The sequence below is a fragment of the Schistocerca americana genome, chromosome 11 (genome assembly GCF_021461395.2).
Source record: "Schistocerca americana isolate TAMUIC-IGC-003095 chromosome 11, iqSchAmer2.1, whole genome shotgun sequence".
NCBI lineage: Eukaryota > Metazoa > Arthropoda > Insecta > Orthoptera > Acrididae > Schistocerca > Schistocerca americana.
Genome location: NC_060129.1, coordinates 59194383 through 59213833, shown reverse-complemented (window position 1 = coordinate 59213833; position 19451 = coordinate 59194383). Strand labels below are relative to the sequence as shown.

The window sequence follows — 19451 nt, the reverse complement described above, 5'->3', positions numbered from 1 at the left end:
CGCTTGTACTAAACTGCCCTGCAACTCGCACTGCTAAAGCTGTTAACACATTCTTTGCAGGCCTATAGCATAGAACGTAGTAGTTAAATGAATAACGAAAGCGTTCTGATTGGCATCAATTAATACCTACTACAGCTTCTTCCTTCTTTGCATTTCCTTATAACTAATACTCGAAATAAGACTATAAGCACTTAAAGTTAGCAGTAGCTAACGTTATAATCTAAGAGAAGCTGCACATCAGATATGCTACTGTCCCTTGTCGTCTCTTCACAAATATTATTGCCACACACAAGGGTATGAAAGACAATATGCACACAAAAACACTGTTGATGCGCATCTAATCCGTAACGAAGTATTTTAACAATCACTTTCACATTCATAGGAGATTGCAGCATAAAATACAGCAGAAATTACACGCAATACATCACAGTTAGTCGATAGTTTTGTGAAGTTGAGCAAAGGTAACTGTATCAAATTAGGAGTTTACTGTTATTTCAGAATAATTCGTCGTTTCTATTCATTCATATATGCAATCTGTTGATTTTGTTTAAAGTCTGGGATTCTGGGAGACATTTGTTTACACTCAAGACTCCTACCGATCTAGTGATCTACCAACAAGGAAATCGTATTGCGTTCAAAGAAAACGAGCTGCGGAAGAGGTTAAGGCGAACCTATCTTGTAATACCATCCATTGACGATGAATACCTTTGGTTGTATAACAGACAGTTGTGTCATGAGCAAACACAAATTCTTATTTGTTTAACTCTTAGACGTTTTCGAATGAAGTTCTACGATCATCAGGGGGTTCATTTATTTTATTAGTATTAAATACGACGTTTATGTGGCTGTCTGACTAATGTAGTATAGCTGATATTTTCCTCTAGTTCGTCATTTTTTGTGATTCCGCTTTTTCATGCCTCTAGAGAGAATGTAAAATATGCTTTGCAATATCCACAGAATCACTGATTGTCGAACTTGCATCAAAAATGGAAAAATACGAACAACCACCCCAAGATGAAAACATCTTTCGAGTTAGGTACTCATCATTAAGCAGTCTGGCCATTCTAGCAAAGTGGTCGCCATCTTGTAGCCAATAAAAATATATATATATATGAACTATTTCCTCCGTCCTCCAAGCAATAAAAAAGTGAGGATTATATACATGAAAGAACGAAAGACGAAAATTTATTTTCGAACATAAACCCAACACCAATTTCCTTTCTATTGTAACTCGGTAGGGCCCATGAAGCAACTTGTGAGTATATTTTTATGGAACACTCGTATCTATTTCTATTAATATCGTAACAGCTTAATATGATTTAGCCGACAAACTTCACGGCGATTTTATCGACATCTGAATAACTATGATTGGGTAACGTTTGGAAAATGTGGTGACGGAGTGTCGAGAGGGACAGCTTGTGCAGTTGTTTTAGGTTATGTTATCTCGATAAAACGTCGCTGTTAACTTCTATGAAGTTGCAAGTTATGAAAAATATTACATGTACGCAGGCCCATATCGTCTTGTAAAGTGCCCGGTAATTTGTCCACATGACATGAAATCTATGCATATGTTTTCCCGTAGTTTGTAAAAGGCAGTTTCTTTACCTTGCGACCTCAAGTGAAAATGAAAATCGTCGTTAAATACTTTGTGATGGGCGAGAGAAGACGTGTAATGAAATTCGTACAATCACTATACTAGTATGTTTATGTTAACTTGCTTAACGCCGCTGATGATGTACCTAGTTGTGAAGAGACAAGAAGTGTGTTAGCTGTGTAGCTGCTCCGGATTATTGCGTGTGAAGTTGGGTACTAATCTTAGTATTTCAGATTCAAATACCAGTAATTTATACATCTTATCAGATAATGTTTGTATTGGAATGAAAGAAAATGCTGTAGAAGGTATTAGGCCATGTCTGTTGTTTACTGTGGCTGTTCAGAAAGTTTTGAGCACTTCTCCAGTACGAACTTAAGTACGGGAATTATTAAAGATTCCGCCGTGGCAGTAGTTGTTGTACATTTGTATATACAGCAATGATGGGGATGAAATGCATATTAAATTGCCTGATAAAATTACCGTCTGAAGGCTGCTGAATTTAGAAGAGGCAGAATTTCATTTTATGCCTGCAACGTAATAAGTGAGAAACAGTGTATAGAATGACATCTGTGTTCATAGATTAAGCCTTTCAGTGTCTTATATGCGATTAAGAAATACAAATTCTCTTTTGCTCTTGGTTATATCAGTAAGAATCGGATTATAAATGTGTTGGATGACAGCATTCATTACCAAACGTCCATAATATATTTAAAAGCATTGAGCTCACAGAAGGCTGCAAGCTTCATTTCAAATTTTCTCATCATATGTAAAATCGAGGTTGGCCGTAGTAAATTGTTTTATTTGGAAAAATCTCTTTGCTTGTATGAGTTGCTTTGCATGGCCATATTGCTGAAATTAGAATTCATTTGGAAAGCTAAATATTCATGTCTCATAATGCTTACATTATTATAGTGTACCATTGGCCCCTGTTTCAAAGAAACATCAATAATCATTTGTTTCCATTGCATGTGATTTTGATGTGACATTTTGAGGTAATTTGTTTCAACTCTTCTTAACCAGAGAAATGTCGCTCTTTTGTCATAATTACAATTTCTGTTTTCATCAGGTAGTGTTAAATTTGTTTTGTGTGCACTGGCTCATATGTTGCTCTGTCTTGGAATAAAAAATGCTGTTTTTGAGTTGTATCTTATAGTGATAATGAATTTTGAATATGACTGTTTTTATCTGATTCCTTGTTTTTCAGGGCCTTCACACTGCAGCAATGGATTACAGAAACATTATTTGGATAAAAACAGAGCCAAAAGATGAGATATCGACTGTGCCAGACTCCACTGTAAGTAGTTTTCTTGTATTGTTTTAATAATTTCTGTGTGTAGTATTCTGAACGAATAAACATAAATCAGTGATATGCTTGGAAGTAAGGAGAATGCAATGTAATAGAGAATCCAGATCTTTTGTTAAATGTAATGATCCACAACACTGTGAATAAAATGTGTGTGTTGAACATCAGACAGAGGGAATAGTTTGGATTAAATATTTAGCAGAAGCTAGAGAACTTCTTAAATCACTACTCATTGACATTTATAATACATAAGCATAAACATGGAGCTTATTCTGATCTGCTTCTTTTAAATATCAACTTTAATTTGCAGCTAGAAAGTTAGGTAGACTTACAGTAATTTTTTTTATTAACATTCGATGTTTGCTGTCACATAAAATATTTGTTTTGTAAGTAAGGTTGAAGAGATGTTTACTGTGATCACTGGTGTGATGATTAAGCTTCTGTATTCTAATATATACATTAGCAGTTCTCTTTGAATATGTAAACAGTATGTCAGTAAATTTCATTTCAGATAAAATTCATTACTGCACCTCAATAAATAGTTGATAGCACTCAGCTTGCACTGTAGATTACAATTTCGGTGATGATGTGGGTTGAATCAATCGGTGAAATGATGTGGCATATGATGTCATACATGCACAGGGGTCAATGGAAGCGACCGATTCCACTTGTTGCTTTGACTTATGACATAATAGTGGTATTGTGTTGTTGAGTTGGTTTTATTTGTAGATGTTGAGTTGCTTCTGGATGGTGTCCTGTGAGGGTGGAAGTGGACATGCTGAGTTTAAGGTGTGTACAGGCTTCATTTGAGTTTTGGCTTGTATTGTGCTAATGTGGTCTTCAGTTCAAGTAGTTGGTGGGGTAGTGTGGGTTGTGGAAGTGTTTACAGTGAGTTATTAAGGTTTGTTTATATATTTGGCAATTTTGTTACGTCTGATTAGATTGGTGTTCGTTGGGCATACAGGGGACTATGATTTTTATTGATTTTTTTGTTGGATGTGGATATGGTAGTGAAATACATGAGTGCATCATTACAATCTAAAAGGGTGGTGATATGGTGTCTGTCACACAAACGGTTTCTGCAGGTGGGCGGCCTTACTGCTGCATGTGTTAGGTGTCACATTTGTGGTGACAATATGAGGTAGATGAGAGTTCTGGCGGCTCAAACCTAGTTTCGGTGGGTCGACCGAAGCGTCCGATCCCACCCGTCGGCTTTGACCCGTGACTTAAGGCTGTTGTGGTGTGTGACATCACGACGGCGCAGAATTTACTTTGTGAGAGTGGCGTGTTTGTAGGTGTCGTTTTGATGCGATCGGTGGTGCTCTCCTGTGGTGTGTTAGGTGATGTTTTTGGTTTAGTTTGCTAGTGTGGCGTCGTGTGTGAATTGCTTTTTTTATGTCTTTGGTAGGTATGGATATGACTGACTGGGTCAACAGTTTTCTGTTGTCGGCTATGATGGGGGACAGTGCGTTGTCTCTAGTAAAATTTCTTCAACTATTCGGATTTTTGGATGAAGTCGTGAAGTATTCAGTATGTGATGAAGAAATGAGGCTTACTTAAAGTTCCGGCGTCTTGGACCAGGGACGGCTGTATGTGGAGATGTCGTGAGGATAACAGGTCAAGGGAAGTGTTCACTCCCAATGTGTGGCTGTGAATGTTGGTATCGGGAGATGTTTGTGAGCTATATAGGTCAAGGGAAGTGGTTACGTCGTAATTTATGGGATCGGGAGCTGCTGTTGAGCTATACAGGTCAAGGGAAGTGTCTGATACCAGATGATACTGTCTTTAGTGGTATTTGGGGAGTTTTGTGATATCGGTTTTTTTCATGGTTTTGTATGGTGGTGGGTGTCTAAATTTGTTTATATTTAGTTTGTCTCCACCCAAAAACCACCTATTTCCCGCGCTTGTCCCGTTAGTCTCATTAGGCTTTTTGTGGAACGTGTGTGTGTGTGTGTGTGTGTGTGTGTGTGTGTGTGTGTGTGTGTGTGTGTGTGTTTTTTTCGATGTATTTTCATCCTCATAATGTGTACATAACGACTTTATATGTGCCATATTGGAATCATGGTTTATGGTTGTTTCCGCCATATTTGTGACGTCATGGATCAAAGCAGACGGGCAGGATCGGACGCTTCCGTATTTCCGTTTCGGTGCGGGCAGTGCCGGGTTAAACCTAAGCTGTTTCAGCTCTTCTGTTAAAATCAATCAATCAATCAACCCGGCAGCTCAGACCGGGGACATGTATATGTGACGTCAGTGTGAACATACCTGGAAATCTATGAGATGTGGTACCTGGTTTGAGAAATCTAGATTAGCCCTGTGGGAGACTGTCTTGCTCTCTTACTATTTTTGTTGTAAGTCTTTTATAAATGTTTTTGCATATGAGACTGCTGTGAGAGAGAGAACTGTTCTGGATTGGATATCTGTTTGTCAAGAGGTTTGTTCAGAATACGTGAAATGTAGCAGGAAGTTGGTTGGGCCAGGTGTGGTTGATGAAATTGACGAATCACAGTATGGGAGGGGCATTTTTCTGGTTGGTTTTGTGGGTGTTTGGTGGGGAGGAGGGAGGGTGGTTGTTACTTCAGGAGATGGGTATGCTGATTGTGTTTTTAGGGTTCTACTGAGCTGCAGTAATAGGTAACTGGTGGGTCTAATTGAAGAATATATTGAGGGGGTAGCACTATTGTTTCTGATGCATTTTCGTCATATAGGGGTTTGGGGACGAGTGGTTACAATCATTGAGTCGTTAACCACAGTACTGAGTTTAAGGATTGTGACAGTGAGGCTTGTAGTTACATGATAGAGGGGCTTTGGGAGCAATTAAATCAGTTATAAGGAGGGGAAGAGGCACTCTTACAACCTGTAATCTCATTTGGATTACTATTGCTGACAGAAGATTTTTTGAGGGGAGGATGTATAGGTTGAAGATGGTGAGTTAAGGTTTTCTCTCTTCGTGTGTGTGTGTGGGGGGGGGGGGGGGGGAGGGGGACATGATGGTGAACCTAGGTGGTATTGCTTGAAGGTCTTGTTGGTAAGTAATTTTCGTTTTTGTTTCATTCTATAGTGATTGTGATATTTTGTCTGTTCTGTATCTATAGTAGGTTGATTGTGTTCTAATTGATGTAGTGAATATGGAGTATTTGGGTTTTTGAGTTGGGGTTTTGGTTCCACCTTCCGGAGTTGTAGGTGGCTTTTTTTTCCATCAGCAGCTGCGGTTGAGCTATATAGGTTAAGGGAAATGTCCAATTTCTGTGGTTTTGTTGGTGTAATGGAATGTTTTAATGTAAACTTTTTTGGATATTATTTGTTTTGGCATAGTGTAGTTATTGTTGTGTATTTGACTTACCCCACCCGAAAACCCCAATTTTCTGTGTTTGTCCCATTAGTTTCACTTTATTTTTGGAGTGAAACGTTGTATCATACTTATTTTTCTTCGCGTTTGTTTGCGTGTGTATTTAGTGACATCATTGTAAACATTTTGTATACGCTGGAAGTAGCGGCTTCCATCTCGTGGTTCAGAGCAAACAGGTTGAATTGAATCCTTCTGTAATGCCATACAGAGAGATATAGTAGAATACTGATAATGTAACTCTGTTTGTATATTATGTTTTGAGTGGAAGTTGCGATGATGACCTTCACCATAGCCCATGCTGCATATTATTTTGTAAGGTGACAGCTGGGTTTTGAGTAGGCGAAACCAAGTCCTCTGCCCTGAGAATAACTATAATTCATGTTATCACATTTATTCTACCTCTCTTCAATATTTGCAAGTAGTGTATGTTTACTATTTTAATTGTGATGTCAGTTGAGCTGGTAGATTGGCAGGTTCAGATTTTCTAGCAAATACCTTTAAAGACTGTGTTATAATTTGATAAGTGAGATAAAATTAAAAAGTAGTCTTATAAGATTAAAGTTGTATTTGATGAATACTAGTTTTGAAGATTTGAACACTGCTTAACAATGAATATGTCACATGGAAGCTTCTCTCACATGTTGAGTGGATGGACTTAACCTTCTTAGACCCTTCAAAAACCATATTTAGTATATCATGTTAATTGAAAGCCACTGAGATAGCAAAAATACATAGAACTTCCTACACAGTCTGTGTATTTTATGTCATAAATAGCCGCATTTGACCACTCTCCCCACTTTTCCAGCAGTTGTTTTAATTTGTTTGGCCAGTATCACATTGTAAGTCATTGTACCAAATGCGTATTTAACAGCTCTGTGTTCAAACTGAATATTGACGTATTTTATCCTTCTCTGAGGATTGTCCATTGTGATTGTAGAAGCGGAATGTGACTGTGAATTCCGTGTAAATATTCATGGTAGGAGAAAAAATGTTCTCTGCTACAGTTCCTTAATGTTGATAGTGGCATGCTATACTACGCAAACTCATACTGTGACAGAATGTGCTATTACAGAGATCTCACAACGCAATAAGAAATAACAAATAACATTTATTAAGAGTATTTTACAAAATGGTACTTTAATTTGGTAAATTTTGATGCATGGCGGACGATGTCCTGAACATGATGCAGTGGTATCTAACTAATTTTGCAGTCTCTTGACTGTCTGATATTGTCACTGATAGAAATCTTTGCAAAGACTCTGTAATTGGTTATGGTTCTCTGTGAACAGCAACTATAGTGTCAGAAGGTAATCTTCAGAGTATTGTGTGAGAATTGCCAGCTCTGGAATTGCTGTCTGGCTGCTGGTGGGGAACTGTTTATGTTTGTCCGCATCTGCCTCCCATTGTATTTTGAGTCCGTCAGTGGGAAGATTCCTGTCTGCCCAGTGGAGGCAAAAGCTGTATAGTCTGCAGTTGACATTTTTCCTATTGGCTGTCTGCACTATGAGCAGACATACACAGTGTGCTGAAGGAAGTGGCGCAGAAGCAGGAAGAAGTGTTTGTTAGTGAGCACCATCTGGAGGCTGCTCGCATGGAACTGATAGATGTCAGGCAAGGGTTTGTGCCTGTGAGGTGATGGTGGCCTCATGTGGTATTTGGTGTGTACTTCTTGCCCAGTACACAAATTTCCTCAAAAAGTATGTTGTGAGGTAGCCCTAAGCAGGTGGCGAACTGCTACTGAAGTGTACAAGGTGGAAGCCAAAAAGTATCTCCATCACTTCTTTTCTGTTTATGCCCATCCCAAAGAATGATATTGTGGCTGGGCTGTTATTACACAATAGGAGAGTCAAAATTTTCATTGCCTTTTAGCCAGCACATATTTACATTCCCAATCTACATCTGCTGCAGTCATATTAATTATTTGTGTGTTAATACTCACGCAAAACTTAATCATGTGATGTGCTGTTCATTGTTGATAACAAGTATTATGTATTGTACTTTAATGTCACTGTCAACTTCTGGTGAATTACATTGCTTAAGGTGGGATGTAATGGGAAATGTAAACATTTATTTAATACATCATTAAAACCATATTTATTAATTTACAAATCCAAAATTTTACATGTGTAAAGCAGCTGAACTGTGTGTTAATGGAAAAATATAATAAAATATGCAGGATTAATATTTTTCCAGATTGTGTAATTTTTAATTTTTTATTGTCTTTTTATAAAAAGCCATAACTCATTCTAATCATGCAATTAATCTGAAAATTTTATTGTAGGGTCCTGAGACGGTTATAAAACCACTGAACTACAGTTATTAATTTATGGTACAAATTGTATCATTAACAGAGTTTTACCTTCACTTCACACTCCCTCTTCCCTCTTCTTGGGAGTAATGTATCAAGCCTTCGTCTGGAGACGGACATTTGAAAACTCCAGGATCCTGTTTCCTTTCTTTTTCTCCATCCTCACGATTTCTTCCTATGTTGGTCTTTCCCTACGTTCACTCTTCCCCGTGCTTTCATACCCTTACTTCTATCTCTGCCTCATTCTCCTTGCCCTATTCTCCTTGTCTTCTTTTCCGTGTCTTATTCTCCGCTTCGGCATTTGAGATTCTTTCTTCTGTCCCTCTAACCCTTTCTCTCTTTCATCTCTTCTTTCCTCCCTGTGCGTGCCTGAAGGCCGACCCACGCGTTCACACACGTAGCCGGTGACGGGGTAATGCGTAATTCCCCACACTGGGTACACAAGTAAGGCACGTACGTACCCCCTGATAAAGGCCAGGCCCAGGGAGTGGTGATTGCCTGAGCTGTTACCTTCCGAACATGCCGATTGGTCCCTCCGTCCGTTCCTCGGGAGAGGTGTCCTGAGGTGTGAACAGTCACCTAAGGCGGGAGTGCCCTCTGAGAGGGCCCCCACAAGGAAGGAGCACACCATCGGAGACACTGGCAATCATGGGGGATTCATCCGCAATAGATTTCTCTTCTTCTTCTTCTTCTTCTTCTTCTTCCATGTCTTCTGCCCAAAAACGAAAGCTAGATGAAACTCCTGTTCCGAAAATTCTACCACCAGCACCAAAGTTTCTTGTTGTCACAAGATCTGATGGTCACGATTTCACAACAGTCAACCCTTTTGTTATTCAGAAGGGTGTAGGTGCGATTGCTGGACCAGTGAAATCTTGTACTCGGTTGCGCAACGGTACCTTGCTGTTGGAGACAGAGAGCACCTTTCAGGCCCAAAAATTACTTCGAGCCACACTCTTACACACATTTGCTGTACAGGTGGAGGCCCACCACACCTTGAATTCGTCGTGTCATGTGGCATGGTGTGTACCAGGTCACTCGACGGACTAACTGATGAGGAGATTCTGCCTTTCCTCTCTGATCAGGGAGTGATGGCCATCCATCGGGTCGTGAAAAGGATCGACAAGGACCTCATACCGACCCGAACCATATCCCTGACTTTCGACAATTTGCAATTGCTTTCACGAATTAAAGCGGGTTATGAGGTCATTTCTATTCGGCCGTATGTACCCAGCCCTACAAGATGTTACCAATGTCAGCAGTTTAATCATACACGGCAGTCTTGTTCAAGTGGGGCTAAATGCATTACCTGTGGCAGGGACGCCCATGAGGGTGACTGTCCACCTCCGTCCCCTCGTTGCATCAACTGTATGGACGACCATGCTGCCTCCTCTTGTGACTGCCCCGTCTACAAAGATGAGAAAAGTATACAGGAAATTCAAGTGAAAGAGAAGGTGTCGATCTCGGCTGCTCGCAAGTTATTCAATAGCAGAAAGCCCACTGTGCTTCTGGCAGGTAAATACAGTACCGTTCTCGCCTCTCCTTGGCCTACCAGGGAGGTAGCTACACTGAAATGTGATCTAACATTTAGTGATTCGGTCGTCAGATCGGTCAGTTTTAAGATCGCCCGATCAATGTCTCCTCTTACTCCCACCGACCCTAAGGCTCAATCATCATCACCTGGTACTGCTAAGACAGGGACCTCTAAATCGGACGCTTGGACCTTCGAAAAAAGAACCGACACGTGAAGATTTCTTGCATACTCAAGCTTCATAGCCATCAACTGTTACTTCGACAAAACGTAATTCTTCAAAGAAGGCTCACAGAAACAAGAGTTTTCCATCTCCACTGAGGCGTGTTTCTTCTCCTGCACCACCCAGCAGTTGCTGTCCCCGGCTATCTTCAGTTTCGCCAGGCCACACCGCTGGTAGCCGATCATCTGGCCTTTCACCGGCGGAGGAAGCTGCCCCTCCTGACCAGCTCAGGAAGGTGGCAGATGCAACTGTTGAGTTGATAGACCATGACTCACCACCTATCAACTGCAGCAGCAGCGCTACCTCAAAGCCAGGCCCTCAGCAGCCATCGAGGTGACCTTTCTTCTTTTTCTTTTCGTTTTCATAATGGCACTTCTTCAATCGAATATTCACGGCATTCGGTCCAACCGAGAGGAACTAAAATTGCTTCTTTGAATGCACTGCCCGCTTGTCATAGGTCTCCAAGAAACGAAGTTACGCCCATGTGATTGTATTGACATGGCACACTATACCTCCATGCGTTTCGACCTACCCCCTGTGGCAGGTATTCTGGCTCATGGAGGGGTCATGTTGCTGGTTCGGGATGATGTCTACTATGATCCAATCACATTGCACACAGATCTGCAGGCAGTTGCCGTCCGAATTACTCTCTCTCCACTTTCACATTTTCCATTTGTACTGTTTACACTCCATCATTGTCTGCCGTTACTATGGCAGATATGATACAATTGATAGCTCAGCTTCCTACACCATTTTTGTTGATTGGAGACTTTAATGCCCACCATTTCCTTTGGGGCTCTCCAGCATCCTGCCCGAGAGGCTCCCTCTTGGCAGACCTTTTCAACCACCTCAATCTAGTCTGCTTAAATACCGTTGCACCTACCTTCCTTCCGGATGCAGTGCATACGTATTCCTACTTGAACCTCTCAATATCCACCATCCAGCTTGCACATCAGTTCGAGTGGTATGCTCTGTCTTACACATACTCGAGCGACCATTTCCTCTGCGTAATCCATCTCCTGCATCACACCCCTTCTCCATGTTCCACTAACTGGAACATCTCCAAAGCCGACTAGGGGCTTTTCACCTCCCTGGCGACCTTCAGTGATCAAAACTTCTCCAGCTGGGATAGTCAGGTCACATACCTCACGGACGTTATTCTCACTGCTGCTGAATATTCCATCCCCCGTACTTCCTCTTCTCCACATCGAGTCCCAGTCCCCCTGGTGGGCTACAGCATGCAGCGACGCTATTCGTGCTCAGCGACGTGCTTTACGCCCCTTCCAATGTCACCGTACGATGGCGAACTGTATCAGTTACAAACGACTCCTTGCACAGTGTCGTCATGTTATCAAAGGAAGCAGAAAGGCTTGCTGGGTGGCTTTCACCAGCTCATTCAACAGTTTTACTCCTTCTTTGGTTGTCTGGGGTGGCCTGCACCAGCTATCTGGCACCAAGGTCCACTCCCCGATTTCTGGCCTGACTGTAGCGAATGAAGTCCTCGTGGGTCCTGAGGATGTGTCAAATGCCTTCGGCCGCTTTTTCACGGAGGTTTTGATCTCTGCCCATTACCACCCTGCCTTCCTCCCCCAAAAACAAGCAGAGGAGGCACAGCCACCTTCTTTCCAGTCTTTGAATCGTGAAAGTTACAATGCTACCTTCACCGTGTGGGAACTCGAAAGTGCACTCGCCCGGTCCCGATCCTCTGTTCCGGGGCCCAATGGTATCCATATTCAGATGCTGAAGAACCTTTCTCCTGCAGGTCAAGGCTTTCTTCTTTGCGCCTATAAATGCATCTAGACTGAAGATCATGTTCCCACACACTGGCGTGAAGCAATTGTTGTTCCCATACCCCAACCAGGATAGGACAAACACCTTCCTTCCAGTTATCGCCCCATCTCCCTTACCAGCTGCATCTGCAAGGTGATGGAGCACATGGTAAATTCTTGATTGGTTTGGCTCCTTGAATCTAGACGCCTCCTTACCAATGTCCAATGTGGCTTTCGTAGGTGCTGCTCTGCTGTTGACCACCTAGTTACCTTGTCGACCTTCATTATGAACAACTTTTTGCGTAAGTGACAGACGGTGGCTGTGTTCTTTGATTTGGAGAAGGCTTACGACACCTTTTGGAGGGCGGGCATTCTCCGCACCATGCACACTTGGGGGCCTTCGCGGACACCTCCCTCTTTTTATTAATGCATTTTTAATGGATCGAATGTTCAGGGTACATGTGGGTTGTTTAGTCAGATGCCTTTCGCCAGGAGAATGGGGTGCCCCAGGGCTCCGTTTTGAGTGTGGCCCTTTTTGCCATAGCTATCAATCCAATAATGGATTGCCTTCCAGCTGACGTTTCAGGCTCCCTTTTCGTGGACGACTTTACGATTTACTGCAGTGCTCAGAGAACATGTCTCCTGGAGCGCTGTCTTCAGCATTGTCTAGAGCGTCTATATTCCTGGAGTGTCGCTAACAGTTTCCGTTTTTCTGGTGAGAAAACGGTCTGTATGAACTTCTGGCGTTACAAACAGTTTCTTCCCCAAACCTTACGTTTCGGTCCTGTTGCTCTCCCATTCTTGGAGACAACAAAATTTTTAGGTCTTACATTTGACAGGAAACTTTGCTGGTCTCCACATGTTTCTTACTTGGCTTCTCGTTGTACCCGTTCCCTAAATGTCCTCCGTGTTCTCAGCGGGACGCCATGGGGAGCAGATCGAATGGTCCTGCTTCGCTTATATCGGTCCATTGCCCGATTAAACCTGGATTATGGGAGCTTTGTCTACTCCTCTGCCCAGCCGTCCATCTTACGCCGTCTAAACTCAATCCACCATCAGGGGTTACGTCTGGCGACTGGAGCATTCTACACCAGCCCTGTTGAGAGTCTGTGCACCGACGCTGCCGAATTAGCGCTCAACTACTGGCGCGATATGTTGCTTTGTCGGTACGCCTGCCGAATGATGTCAATGCCCCACCACCTGTCATATTTCTTCTTCTTTGACGACTCTTTCGACTGCCAATACAGTCTGTACGTCTCTGCCCTGTTATCTCCTGGAGTTCGCTTTTGTTGCGTGCTTCAGCAACTTGATTTTACCCTCCCTACGACTTTTCGAGTGGGTGAGAGCCCGATACCACCTTGGCTCCAGGCTCAGGTTCGCGTTCACCTTGAAGGAGAGGACCCTGGATTCGATATACTGCTTGAGGTTTGTCGAACTTCGTTCGAGACTCGCTAATAACATCTTTATTCAGACAGATGGCTCCAAGACTACTGCTGGCGTCGGATGTGCCTTCGTCGTTGGGGATGATACCTTTCAATACCGGCTCCTTGACCAGTGTTCAAGCTTTACAGCTGAGCTTTTTGCTCTCGATCAGGCCGCTCAGTATATCCGCCGCCATCGTCATTCTCCCTATGCATCAGCTCTGATACTTTGAGAGCCATTCAGAGTCTCCGTGACCCATATTCGGACCACCCTCTCGTGCAGTGAATTCAACGGTCCCTTCAGTCACTAGCTGATACTGGCGCTTGTGACCTTTTTTTGTGGATTCCTGGCCACTTTGGTGTGCCTGGGAACGAAGCTGCTGATGCTGCGGCCAAGACTGCTATCTTCCTGCCTCAGTCAGCTTACTTGTGTGTCTCATCAACTGATAGTGGGGTTAGGGTCATCAAACCGATCCTGATGGCTTGGACGACCTCCTCACACCCTTCCCGGTGAGAGGAGGTCATTTTGGCCAGGTTGCGGATTGGGCATTGATGATTTAACCACCGCTACCTGTTATCCGGTGACCCCGCCCCGCAGTGCCCCTGTGGTCATCCATTGATGGTGCGCCATATTTTATTGTCCTGTCCCCATTTTATTCACTCTCGTGTTGTCCTGTGTCTGCTGTCTACCTTACAGGAACTTTTAGCTGATGACACTCGAGCAGCTGCTCGTATTCTTAGTTTTATGACATTGACGGACTTGTCCAAGAAAATCTAACTCTTTTATTTTGTTTATCTGTGTCTTTGTAAGTACATCCTGTTGCTGTCCCCTTGCGTTTTTCTGCGCTATTAGTGCACTAACATTTGTGACTGGGCACTAATGACCTTAGTAGTTGAGTGCACTAAAAAAAAAAAAGTTCTGGTAATTAGTGTTTATGTGAATCCATCCCATTTCTGTTGTTGAATGTACACCAATCGCCTATCGGACACAGTTGTGCATTGGTGTTTTGTCAGTGGATAGTTTGTGGAAAAAAATTGCCCACACAACATGCTTCATTACCTCTAAATTGTGTGGGTTTTTCCTGATAGCTCTCCCAGAAATTAAATGAAGAGAACCAATTTCTTTCAGAGTAAACCTGCTTTTTTCTCCTAGTGGTTTTCCAGCTTCACGTACTTCACCTTTCTTCTCTTTCAGCAAGCGATGAAGCCTACCACCAATCCTCTTTTTGATTTGGCAAAAACATACCAACTTTTCTATTGTTGTATTGTACAGATTTTTATCTGTCACAGCTTTGAACAAAGAGGAGTCCCCATCATAAAGGTATTTAGTATCTCTGACACCATACTGGTCCTCAGATCTGGAAAACATCCTAACAACTGCAGCAGCCTCCATGCCCCCACTTGAGCCACTATAATTATTAGAGCATGCTACTGCATGCCTTTCTTTCCACAGTTTCTCACTGTCTTCATTGTTGGACATTTTCCTTGTTGCACAGTGGTGGCAGTATTTAGACATAATTTCTACATTGAAAACTTTACCCGAGTCAATACCTATAACAGATGCAACTCCATATAGGGATGAGTGACCCCTTTTCATCCAGGTCCCATCTGCAGACACACATGGGTCAGTAACATTTGTAGGATATTCACTGTCATGAATACCTACTCTAGGATCTATTTTGTTTGTTTGTTTGTTTGTTTTGTTTTGTTTATTTCCACCAATTCCTCAACTGCTTTCTTCATAGAAACTCTGGCAGTATCGCATACACCTCCAGACAATTTCTTTATTTATTTTTTCAAACCTTGCACAAGTTGGAGGCATGTTCAATGAACCACACAATAAATTACCTCCTTCTCTGCCTTGTTCAAAGCATCTCATAGCATATGTTAACCTAAAATTTCTTTCATATGTACCAGTGTCGATTTTTTTTGGAGGAGGAAAATGAAAATTCATAGCCACATAAATTACAAATTAATTTAAAATCACAAGCTATTCCCACTCTTCTTTCTTCAGCAACAATTGTGCATTCTGTATTTTTACAGCTAACACATGAACGTGAAAACTTTATAGCCTGACAGACAAGCTCTAACCTGGCAGACAAGATCTAAATCAGTAAGTCTGAATACAGTGGTATCCATATCATTATTCACACACCTGTACAATTCTCCTATTCCAAGTTTTGATGAGGAAGCTTAATTTCGAACTACGTCCTCTTTTTTTTGTTGGTAAACCGATTTCCATGAAACCTCCATTTCCTAAACACAGTTTTTCCACTACCCATTATGCATAAATCTTGACTTCCATGTGAAGGTGTACAAATTCAACCTTCCACCCATAATGTTCGTTGGTATTATCAAAATGTAAATAAAACACATGCAACAGTGTTTTAAGGCAAAGGTATAGATGTCAGCCAAAGTTATCAAAAGAAAATAGCCTTCACACTGACAAACTCCGCAGAAGCAAGCAGTTTCCCAATGTTAGAAAAGGTGGGAGTGGCCACAAGTGCAGAGCAGTTTAACAATTTAAAGGCATTTCTGAAGCTACTATCATCATAAAATTCACACCCAACATAGATTAAACTGTGTAGATAAAGGAAATAATATTTTTGAAAAATATATTTTTTGGACCAAAATCCATTACATCCTCACTTAAAATTAATGGTAAAACGTAGTTCTTGATCGTTTTCCTTAAAAGGTGGCAATATCATCTAGTTTTAAGGCTGAAATTTAATGGGGAAACTGAAACAAACTTTTATGTCACTGTGAATTTTGTGTTTCGTCTTTCAGCTCACTCACCTAGAAGAATTCAGGAGAAGCAACGAAAACACAAATGCAAGAACTCAAACAAAATTAGCCCTAGGAATATAACGGGGTAAATTGACTACCTAACCAAGAAAGTCTTCGTTGAAACGGGTCAGTCTGTGTAAGCTGAGCCTAGGAGAAACAGGGTACGAATGAATATCCCCCAACTCTCAGCCCCTGAACTTTGAAAATCTCATTTCTCTACATTTTTGTGACTTCAGTGTAAGAATTGTCATGCCTGTATCCAGGACATTTTGTTACTGAGCGGGTTTGTGTATCATCCATAGGTATACGAAAATCACCTGTTGAGAAAAAGTCATTTGTAACAATATTACGAAAAAATAGATGAGCACTTACCATACAGAAGAAACATTGAGTAACACAGGGGCAACAGAAAAACTTATTTTGCATTTTGACTTCTGGCCAAAAGGCTTCCTTTCGATGTAGAAAACGCTCATACACATTTGCACAAGAACAATTTGCATACACGTACATGTGACCACTGTCTCTGGCTACTGTAGCAGTCTTTTCACTTTGCGTGTCAGAGACTCGGCATCTTTGCTATGTGTTGAGTAGTGATCTAACTTCATATTATTGTTGTTATTCAATCCTTGACTTTCCATTACTTGGTAAATGGTTTATGATATATATGACACATCTTTTCTATGTGAATATCGATAACATAAGGGAAAGATGAGACACTAAGTTGCAGGCAGTCACAGTGAAAAGACACGTACTCATTACCTTAGTCAGAAAAGGACAAAACTAATGTGTAAGTTTCTTTTCATTGTATCTGTTTGCAGTTTGACATGTCATCTTTACAGTCACTAGCATTCTATCTTTTGCTGATATTCCAACCTGGAGTTTCCATTGTTCGAGATAATTCCTCTCAGAAAAAAGAACTAGTAATAAAATTATTATTATTGTTAAACTTAATAGTGTCATAAGTTTTACAGCAAACTATTAAAATTAAAACTGCTTAAGCACACTAATTATGTGGTTTTACTATTACCACAGGTCCGGGTTTGCCCATCCACTGTGAACGTGAAAGAAGAATTGCAAGAGTGTGTGAATCAAGAGGTAATTCAAGAATTTATGTAACTATATAAAATTAAGCACATTTGAATTGTGCCACAGTTGTGATCATAATGGGAATGATAAGCAATGCTGCTCTCCATTGGCGTTCATGCTTTCACTGTAGTGCCTGTAATGATTACACTCATTGTAATATTATAGGCCCCGGGCAGAAAACTAGGGAAAGCAGGCAAAATAGAGCATTATAATTTACACTAAATGAACTGAAGTATCGGTAAAAGTTAAATTTGAACCTCCTCCCTTGTATTTTTCAGTATGGCATGGAGATAAAGATGGGGCTTCACTCTAGTCAGCTTATTACCACCACAAGATTTTTCTGCTTTTACATCCATTAGCTTTGCCAACTCTCAGCCAGATTGTCACCTTCAAACATAACCTAGATCTCAGACTTAGCTACAAATCAGACTGTCACCACAACAAAGACTTCAGGGGGGAGGGGGGGGTGGTCGGTCCTCTTTCAACATTAGCCGAAGTAGTATCAGTGAGCTTGTGCAATAGTTTTAGCGTGTGTATTTTAAGAATTAGTTCCTTGCATATGTCACTACAGATAGGAATTATGAGTTATTGTGATGATATACTTACGAATCAAAATATGAAAATTGCTGCCTTGACCGGGATTGGAGCCTAGATTCCACGCCTTAATGACTAGTTGTGTGAATAAGTCGGCCATCTACGTATGCATTCTGGACCCTGCCAAATTCTCATTGTTGTAGCATGTGATCAAGGCAGGAAAACCATGTTCAATTTTTCCTTTTGTCAAAAGCAAATTTCTACATAATACATTCAGTAATTTTTACTTGGAATAATTTCTTACTTCTCTGTCTTCAATCCTTTTTGGAATGTCTGATGACCTGTAAACATCTGGTATTTGAAACAATTATTTGTCCATATCAATTTGTACATTTTTTCCTTAAATGTGGTAGATTACATAAACACATCTTCTGAATTCACAGTACATGTGTGTGGGGTGGGGAAGAGGAGGGAAGGAAAGCACAAAAATGTTGTAATTTCTGTAGTAAATATATACACATGATGATGGAGGTAGTAAGTCCCTCAAAGGCTATTCAAAATTAATGTTGTAGTTAGATTTAGCAAATATTTGTATTGCAAATAGTTTACTATTCTTTGTTGAGTGCTGATTATCACTATGAAAAACATTCATTTTCCTCTCATAAGTTTTGTCAGTTTGCTTTAACTAGCCATCACTTTATAATTAGCAAAGATGCCATTTGTTATACAATCTTAAAATTGTTGGCATAGCTTGTGTAAATGACATTTTGTTGTAAAGCAACCACACAAAGATGCTAAAAGTGATGTTTTCTGTTACTCTGTACCTAGTTACAACCTAGTGGTGATTGTCTGCCAGAACTTCAATGTAGATTCAAAGCCTCCAAAGTGTACATGATTTCCTGGCACAATAGCCACAGTCATCCTAGTACTTCCTCCAAATACTACATTTACAAATACAGAGAAGTGATGTCTTCTGCACACATTAGGCCTTCCTAAAATCGTGTGTGTGTGTGTGTGTGTGTGTGTGTGTGTGTGTGTGTGTGTGTGTGTGTGTGTGTGTGTGTGTGTGTGTGTTTGGCACCAGCATCCTCAGTAGAGACTACCTGCAAGCTCCTGTAAGCAGGATTGTGGTGATGGCAGCATACATAAAACCACCTTGCCCTTTTAGAGGCCTATTACTCAATACACACTGGACAGAAGGGAGGCAGATATTTCAAATGCTCAGGGCCAATTTTATAAAGCAGTTGATAATAGATTATGGGAAAAAAATTGTCACATTGAACTCTGAAATCTGTATTGTACATACATTACCTGCAAATTAATATGCCATGTACTAGCATCACCTTTGACTAGGAGAATCTCAGGGATCGAGTTAATTTCAATTGTAGTCAACAAATCATATAATAAAGACACTGCAAAACAATAGACTTCATGTTGTGTGACTAAAAGTTGAAAAATTCTCATGCTGCTGGAAGAATTTTTATTTTTAATGATAGGCTAAGGGGAATATCTGTGATGTAAATAATAGCTGCAGATAATAACAGCCACC

The 19451-nt window shown here is 41.0% G+C and overlaps 1 protein-coding gene across 7 annotated transcripts in view; it reads left to right on the top strand.

Annotated features, from left to right (window-relative positions):
- The first annotated feature begins 765 nt into the window (after nt 1–765).
- The window catches only part of LOC124553887 (zinc finger protein 708-like), a 179890-nt gene continuing 161204 nt past the window's right edge, over nt 766–19451 (top strand). The window contains exons 1-3 of one of the 7 annotated variants that reach the window (XM_047127899.1): nt 766–804; nt 2799–2888; nt 17315–17377. In XM_047127899.1, coding sequence (XP_046983855.1) covers nt 781–804; nt 2799–2888; nt 17315–17377 — 177 coding nt within the window. In that variant the 5' untranslated portion in view covers nt 766–780. The other 6 variants (XM_047127903.1, XM_047127900.1, XM_047127902.1 and 3 more) reach the window with 6 other exon arrangements.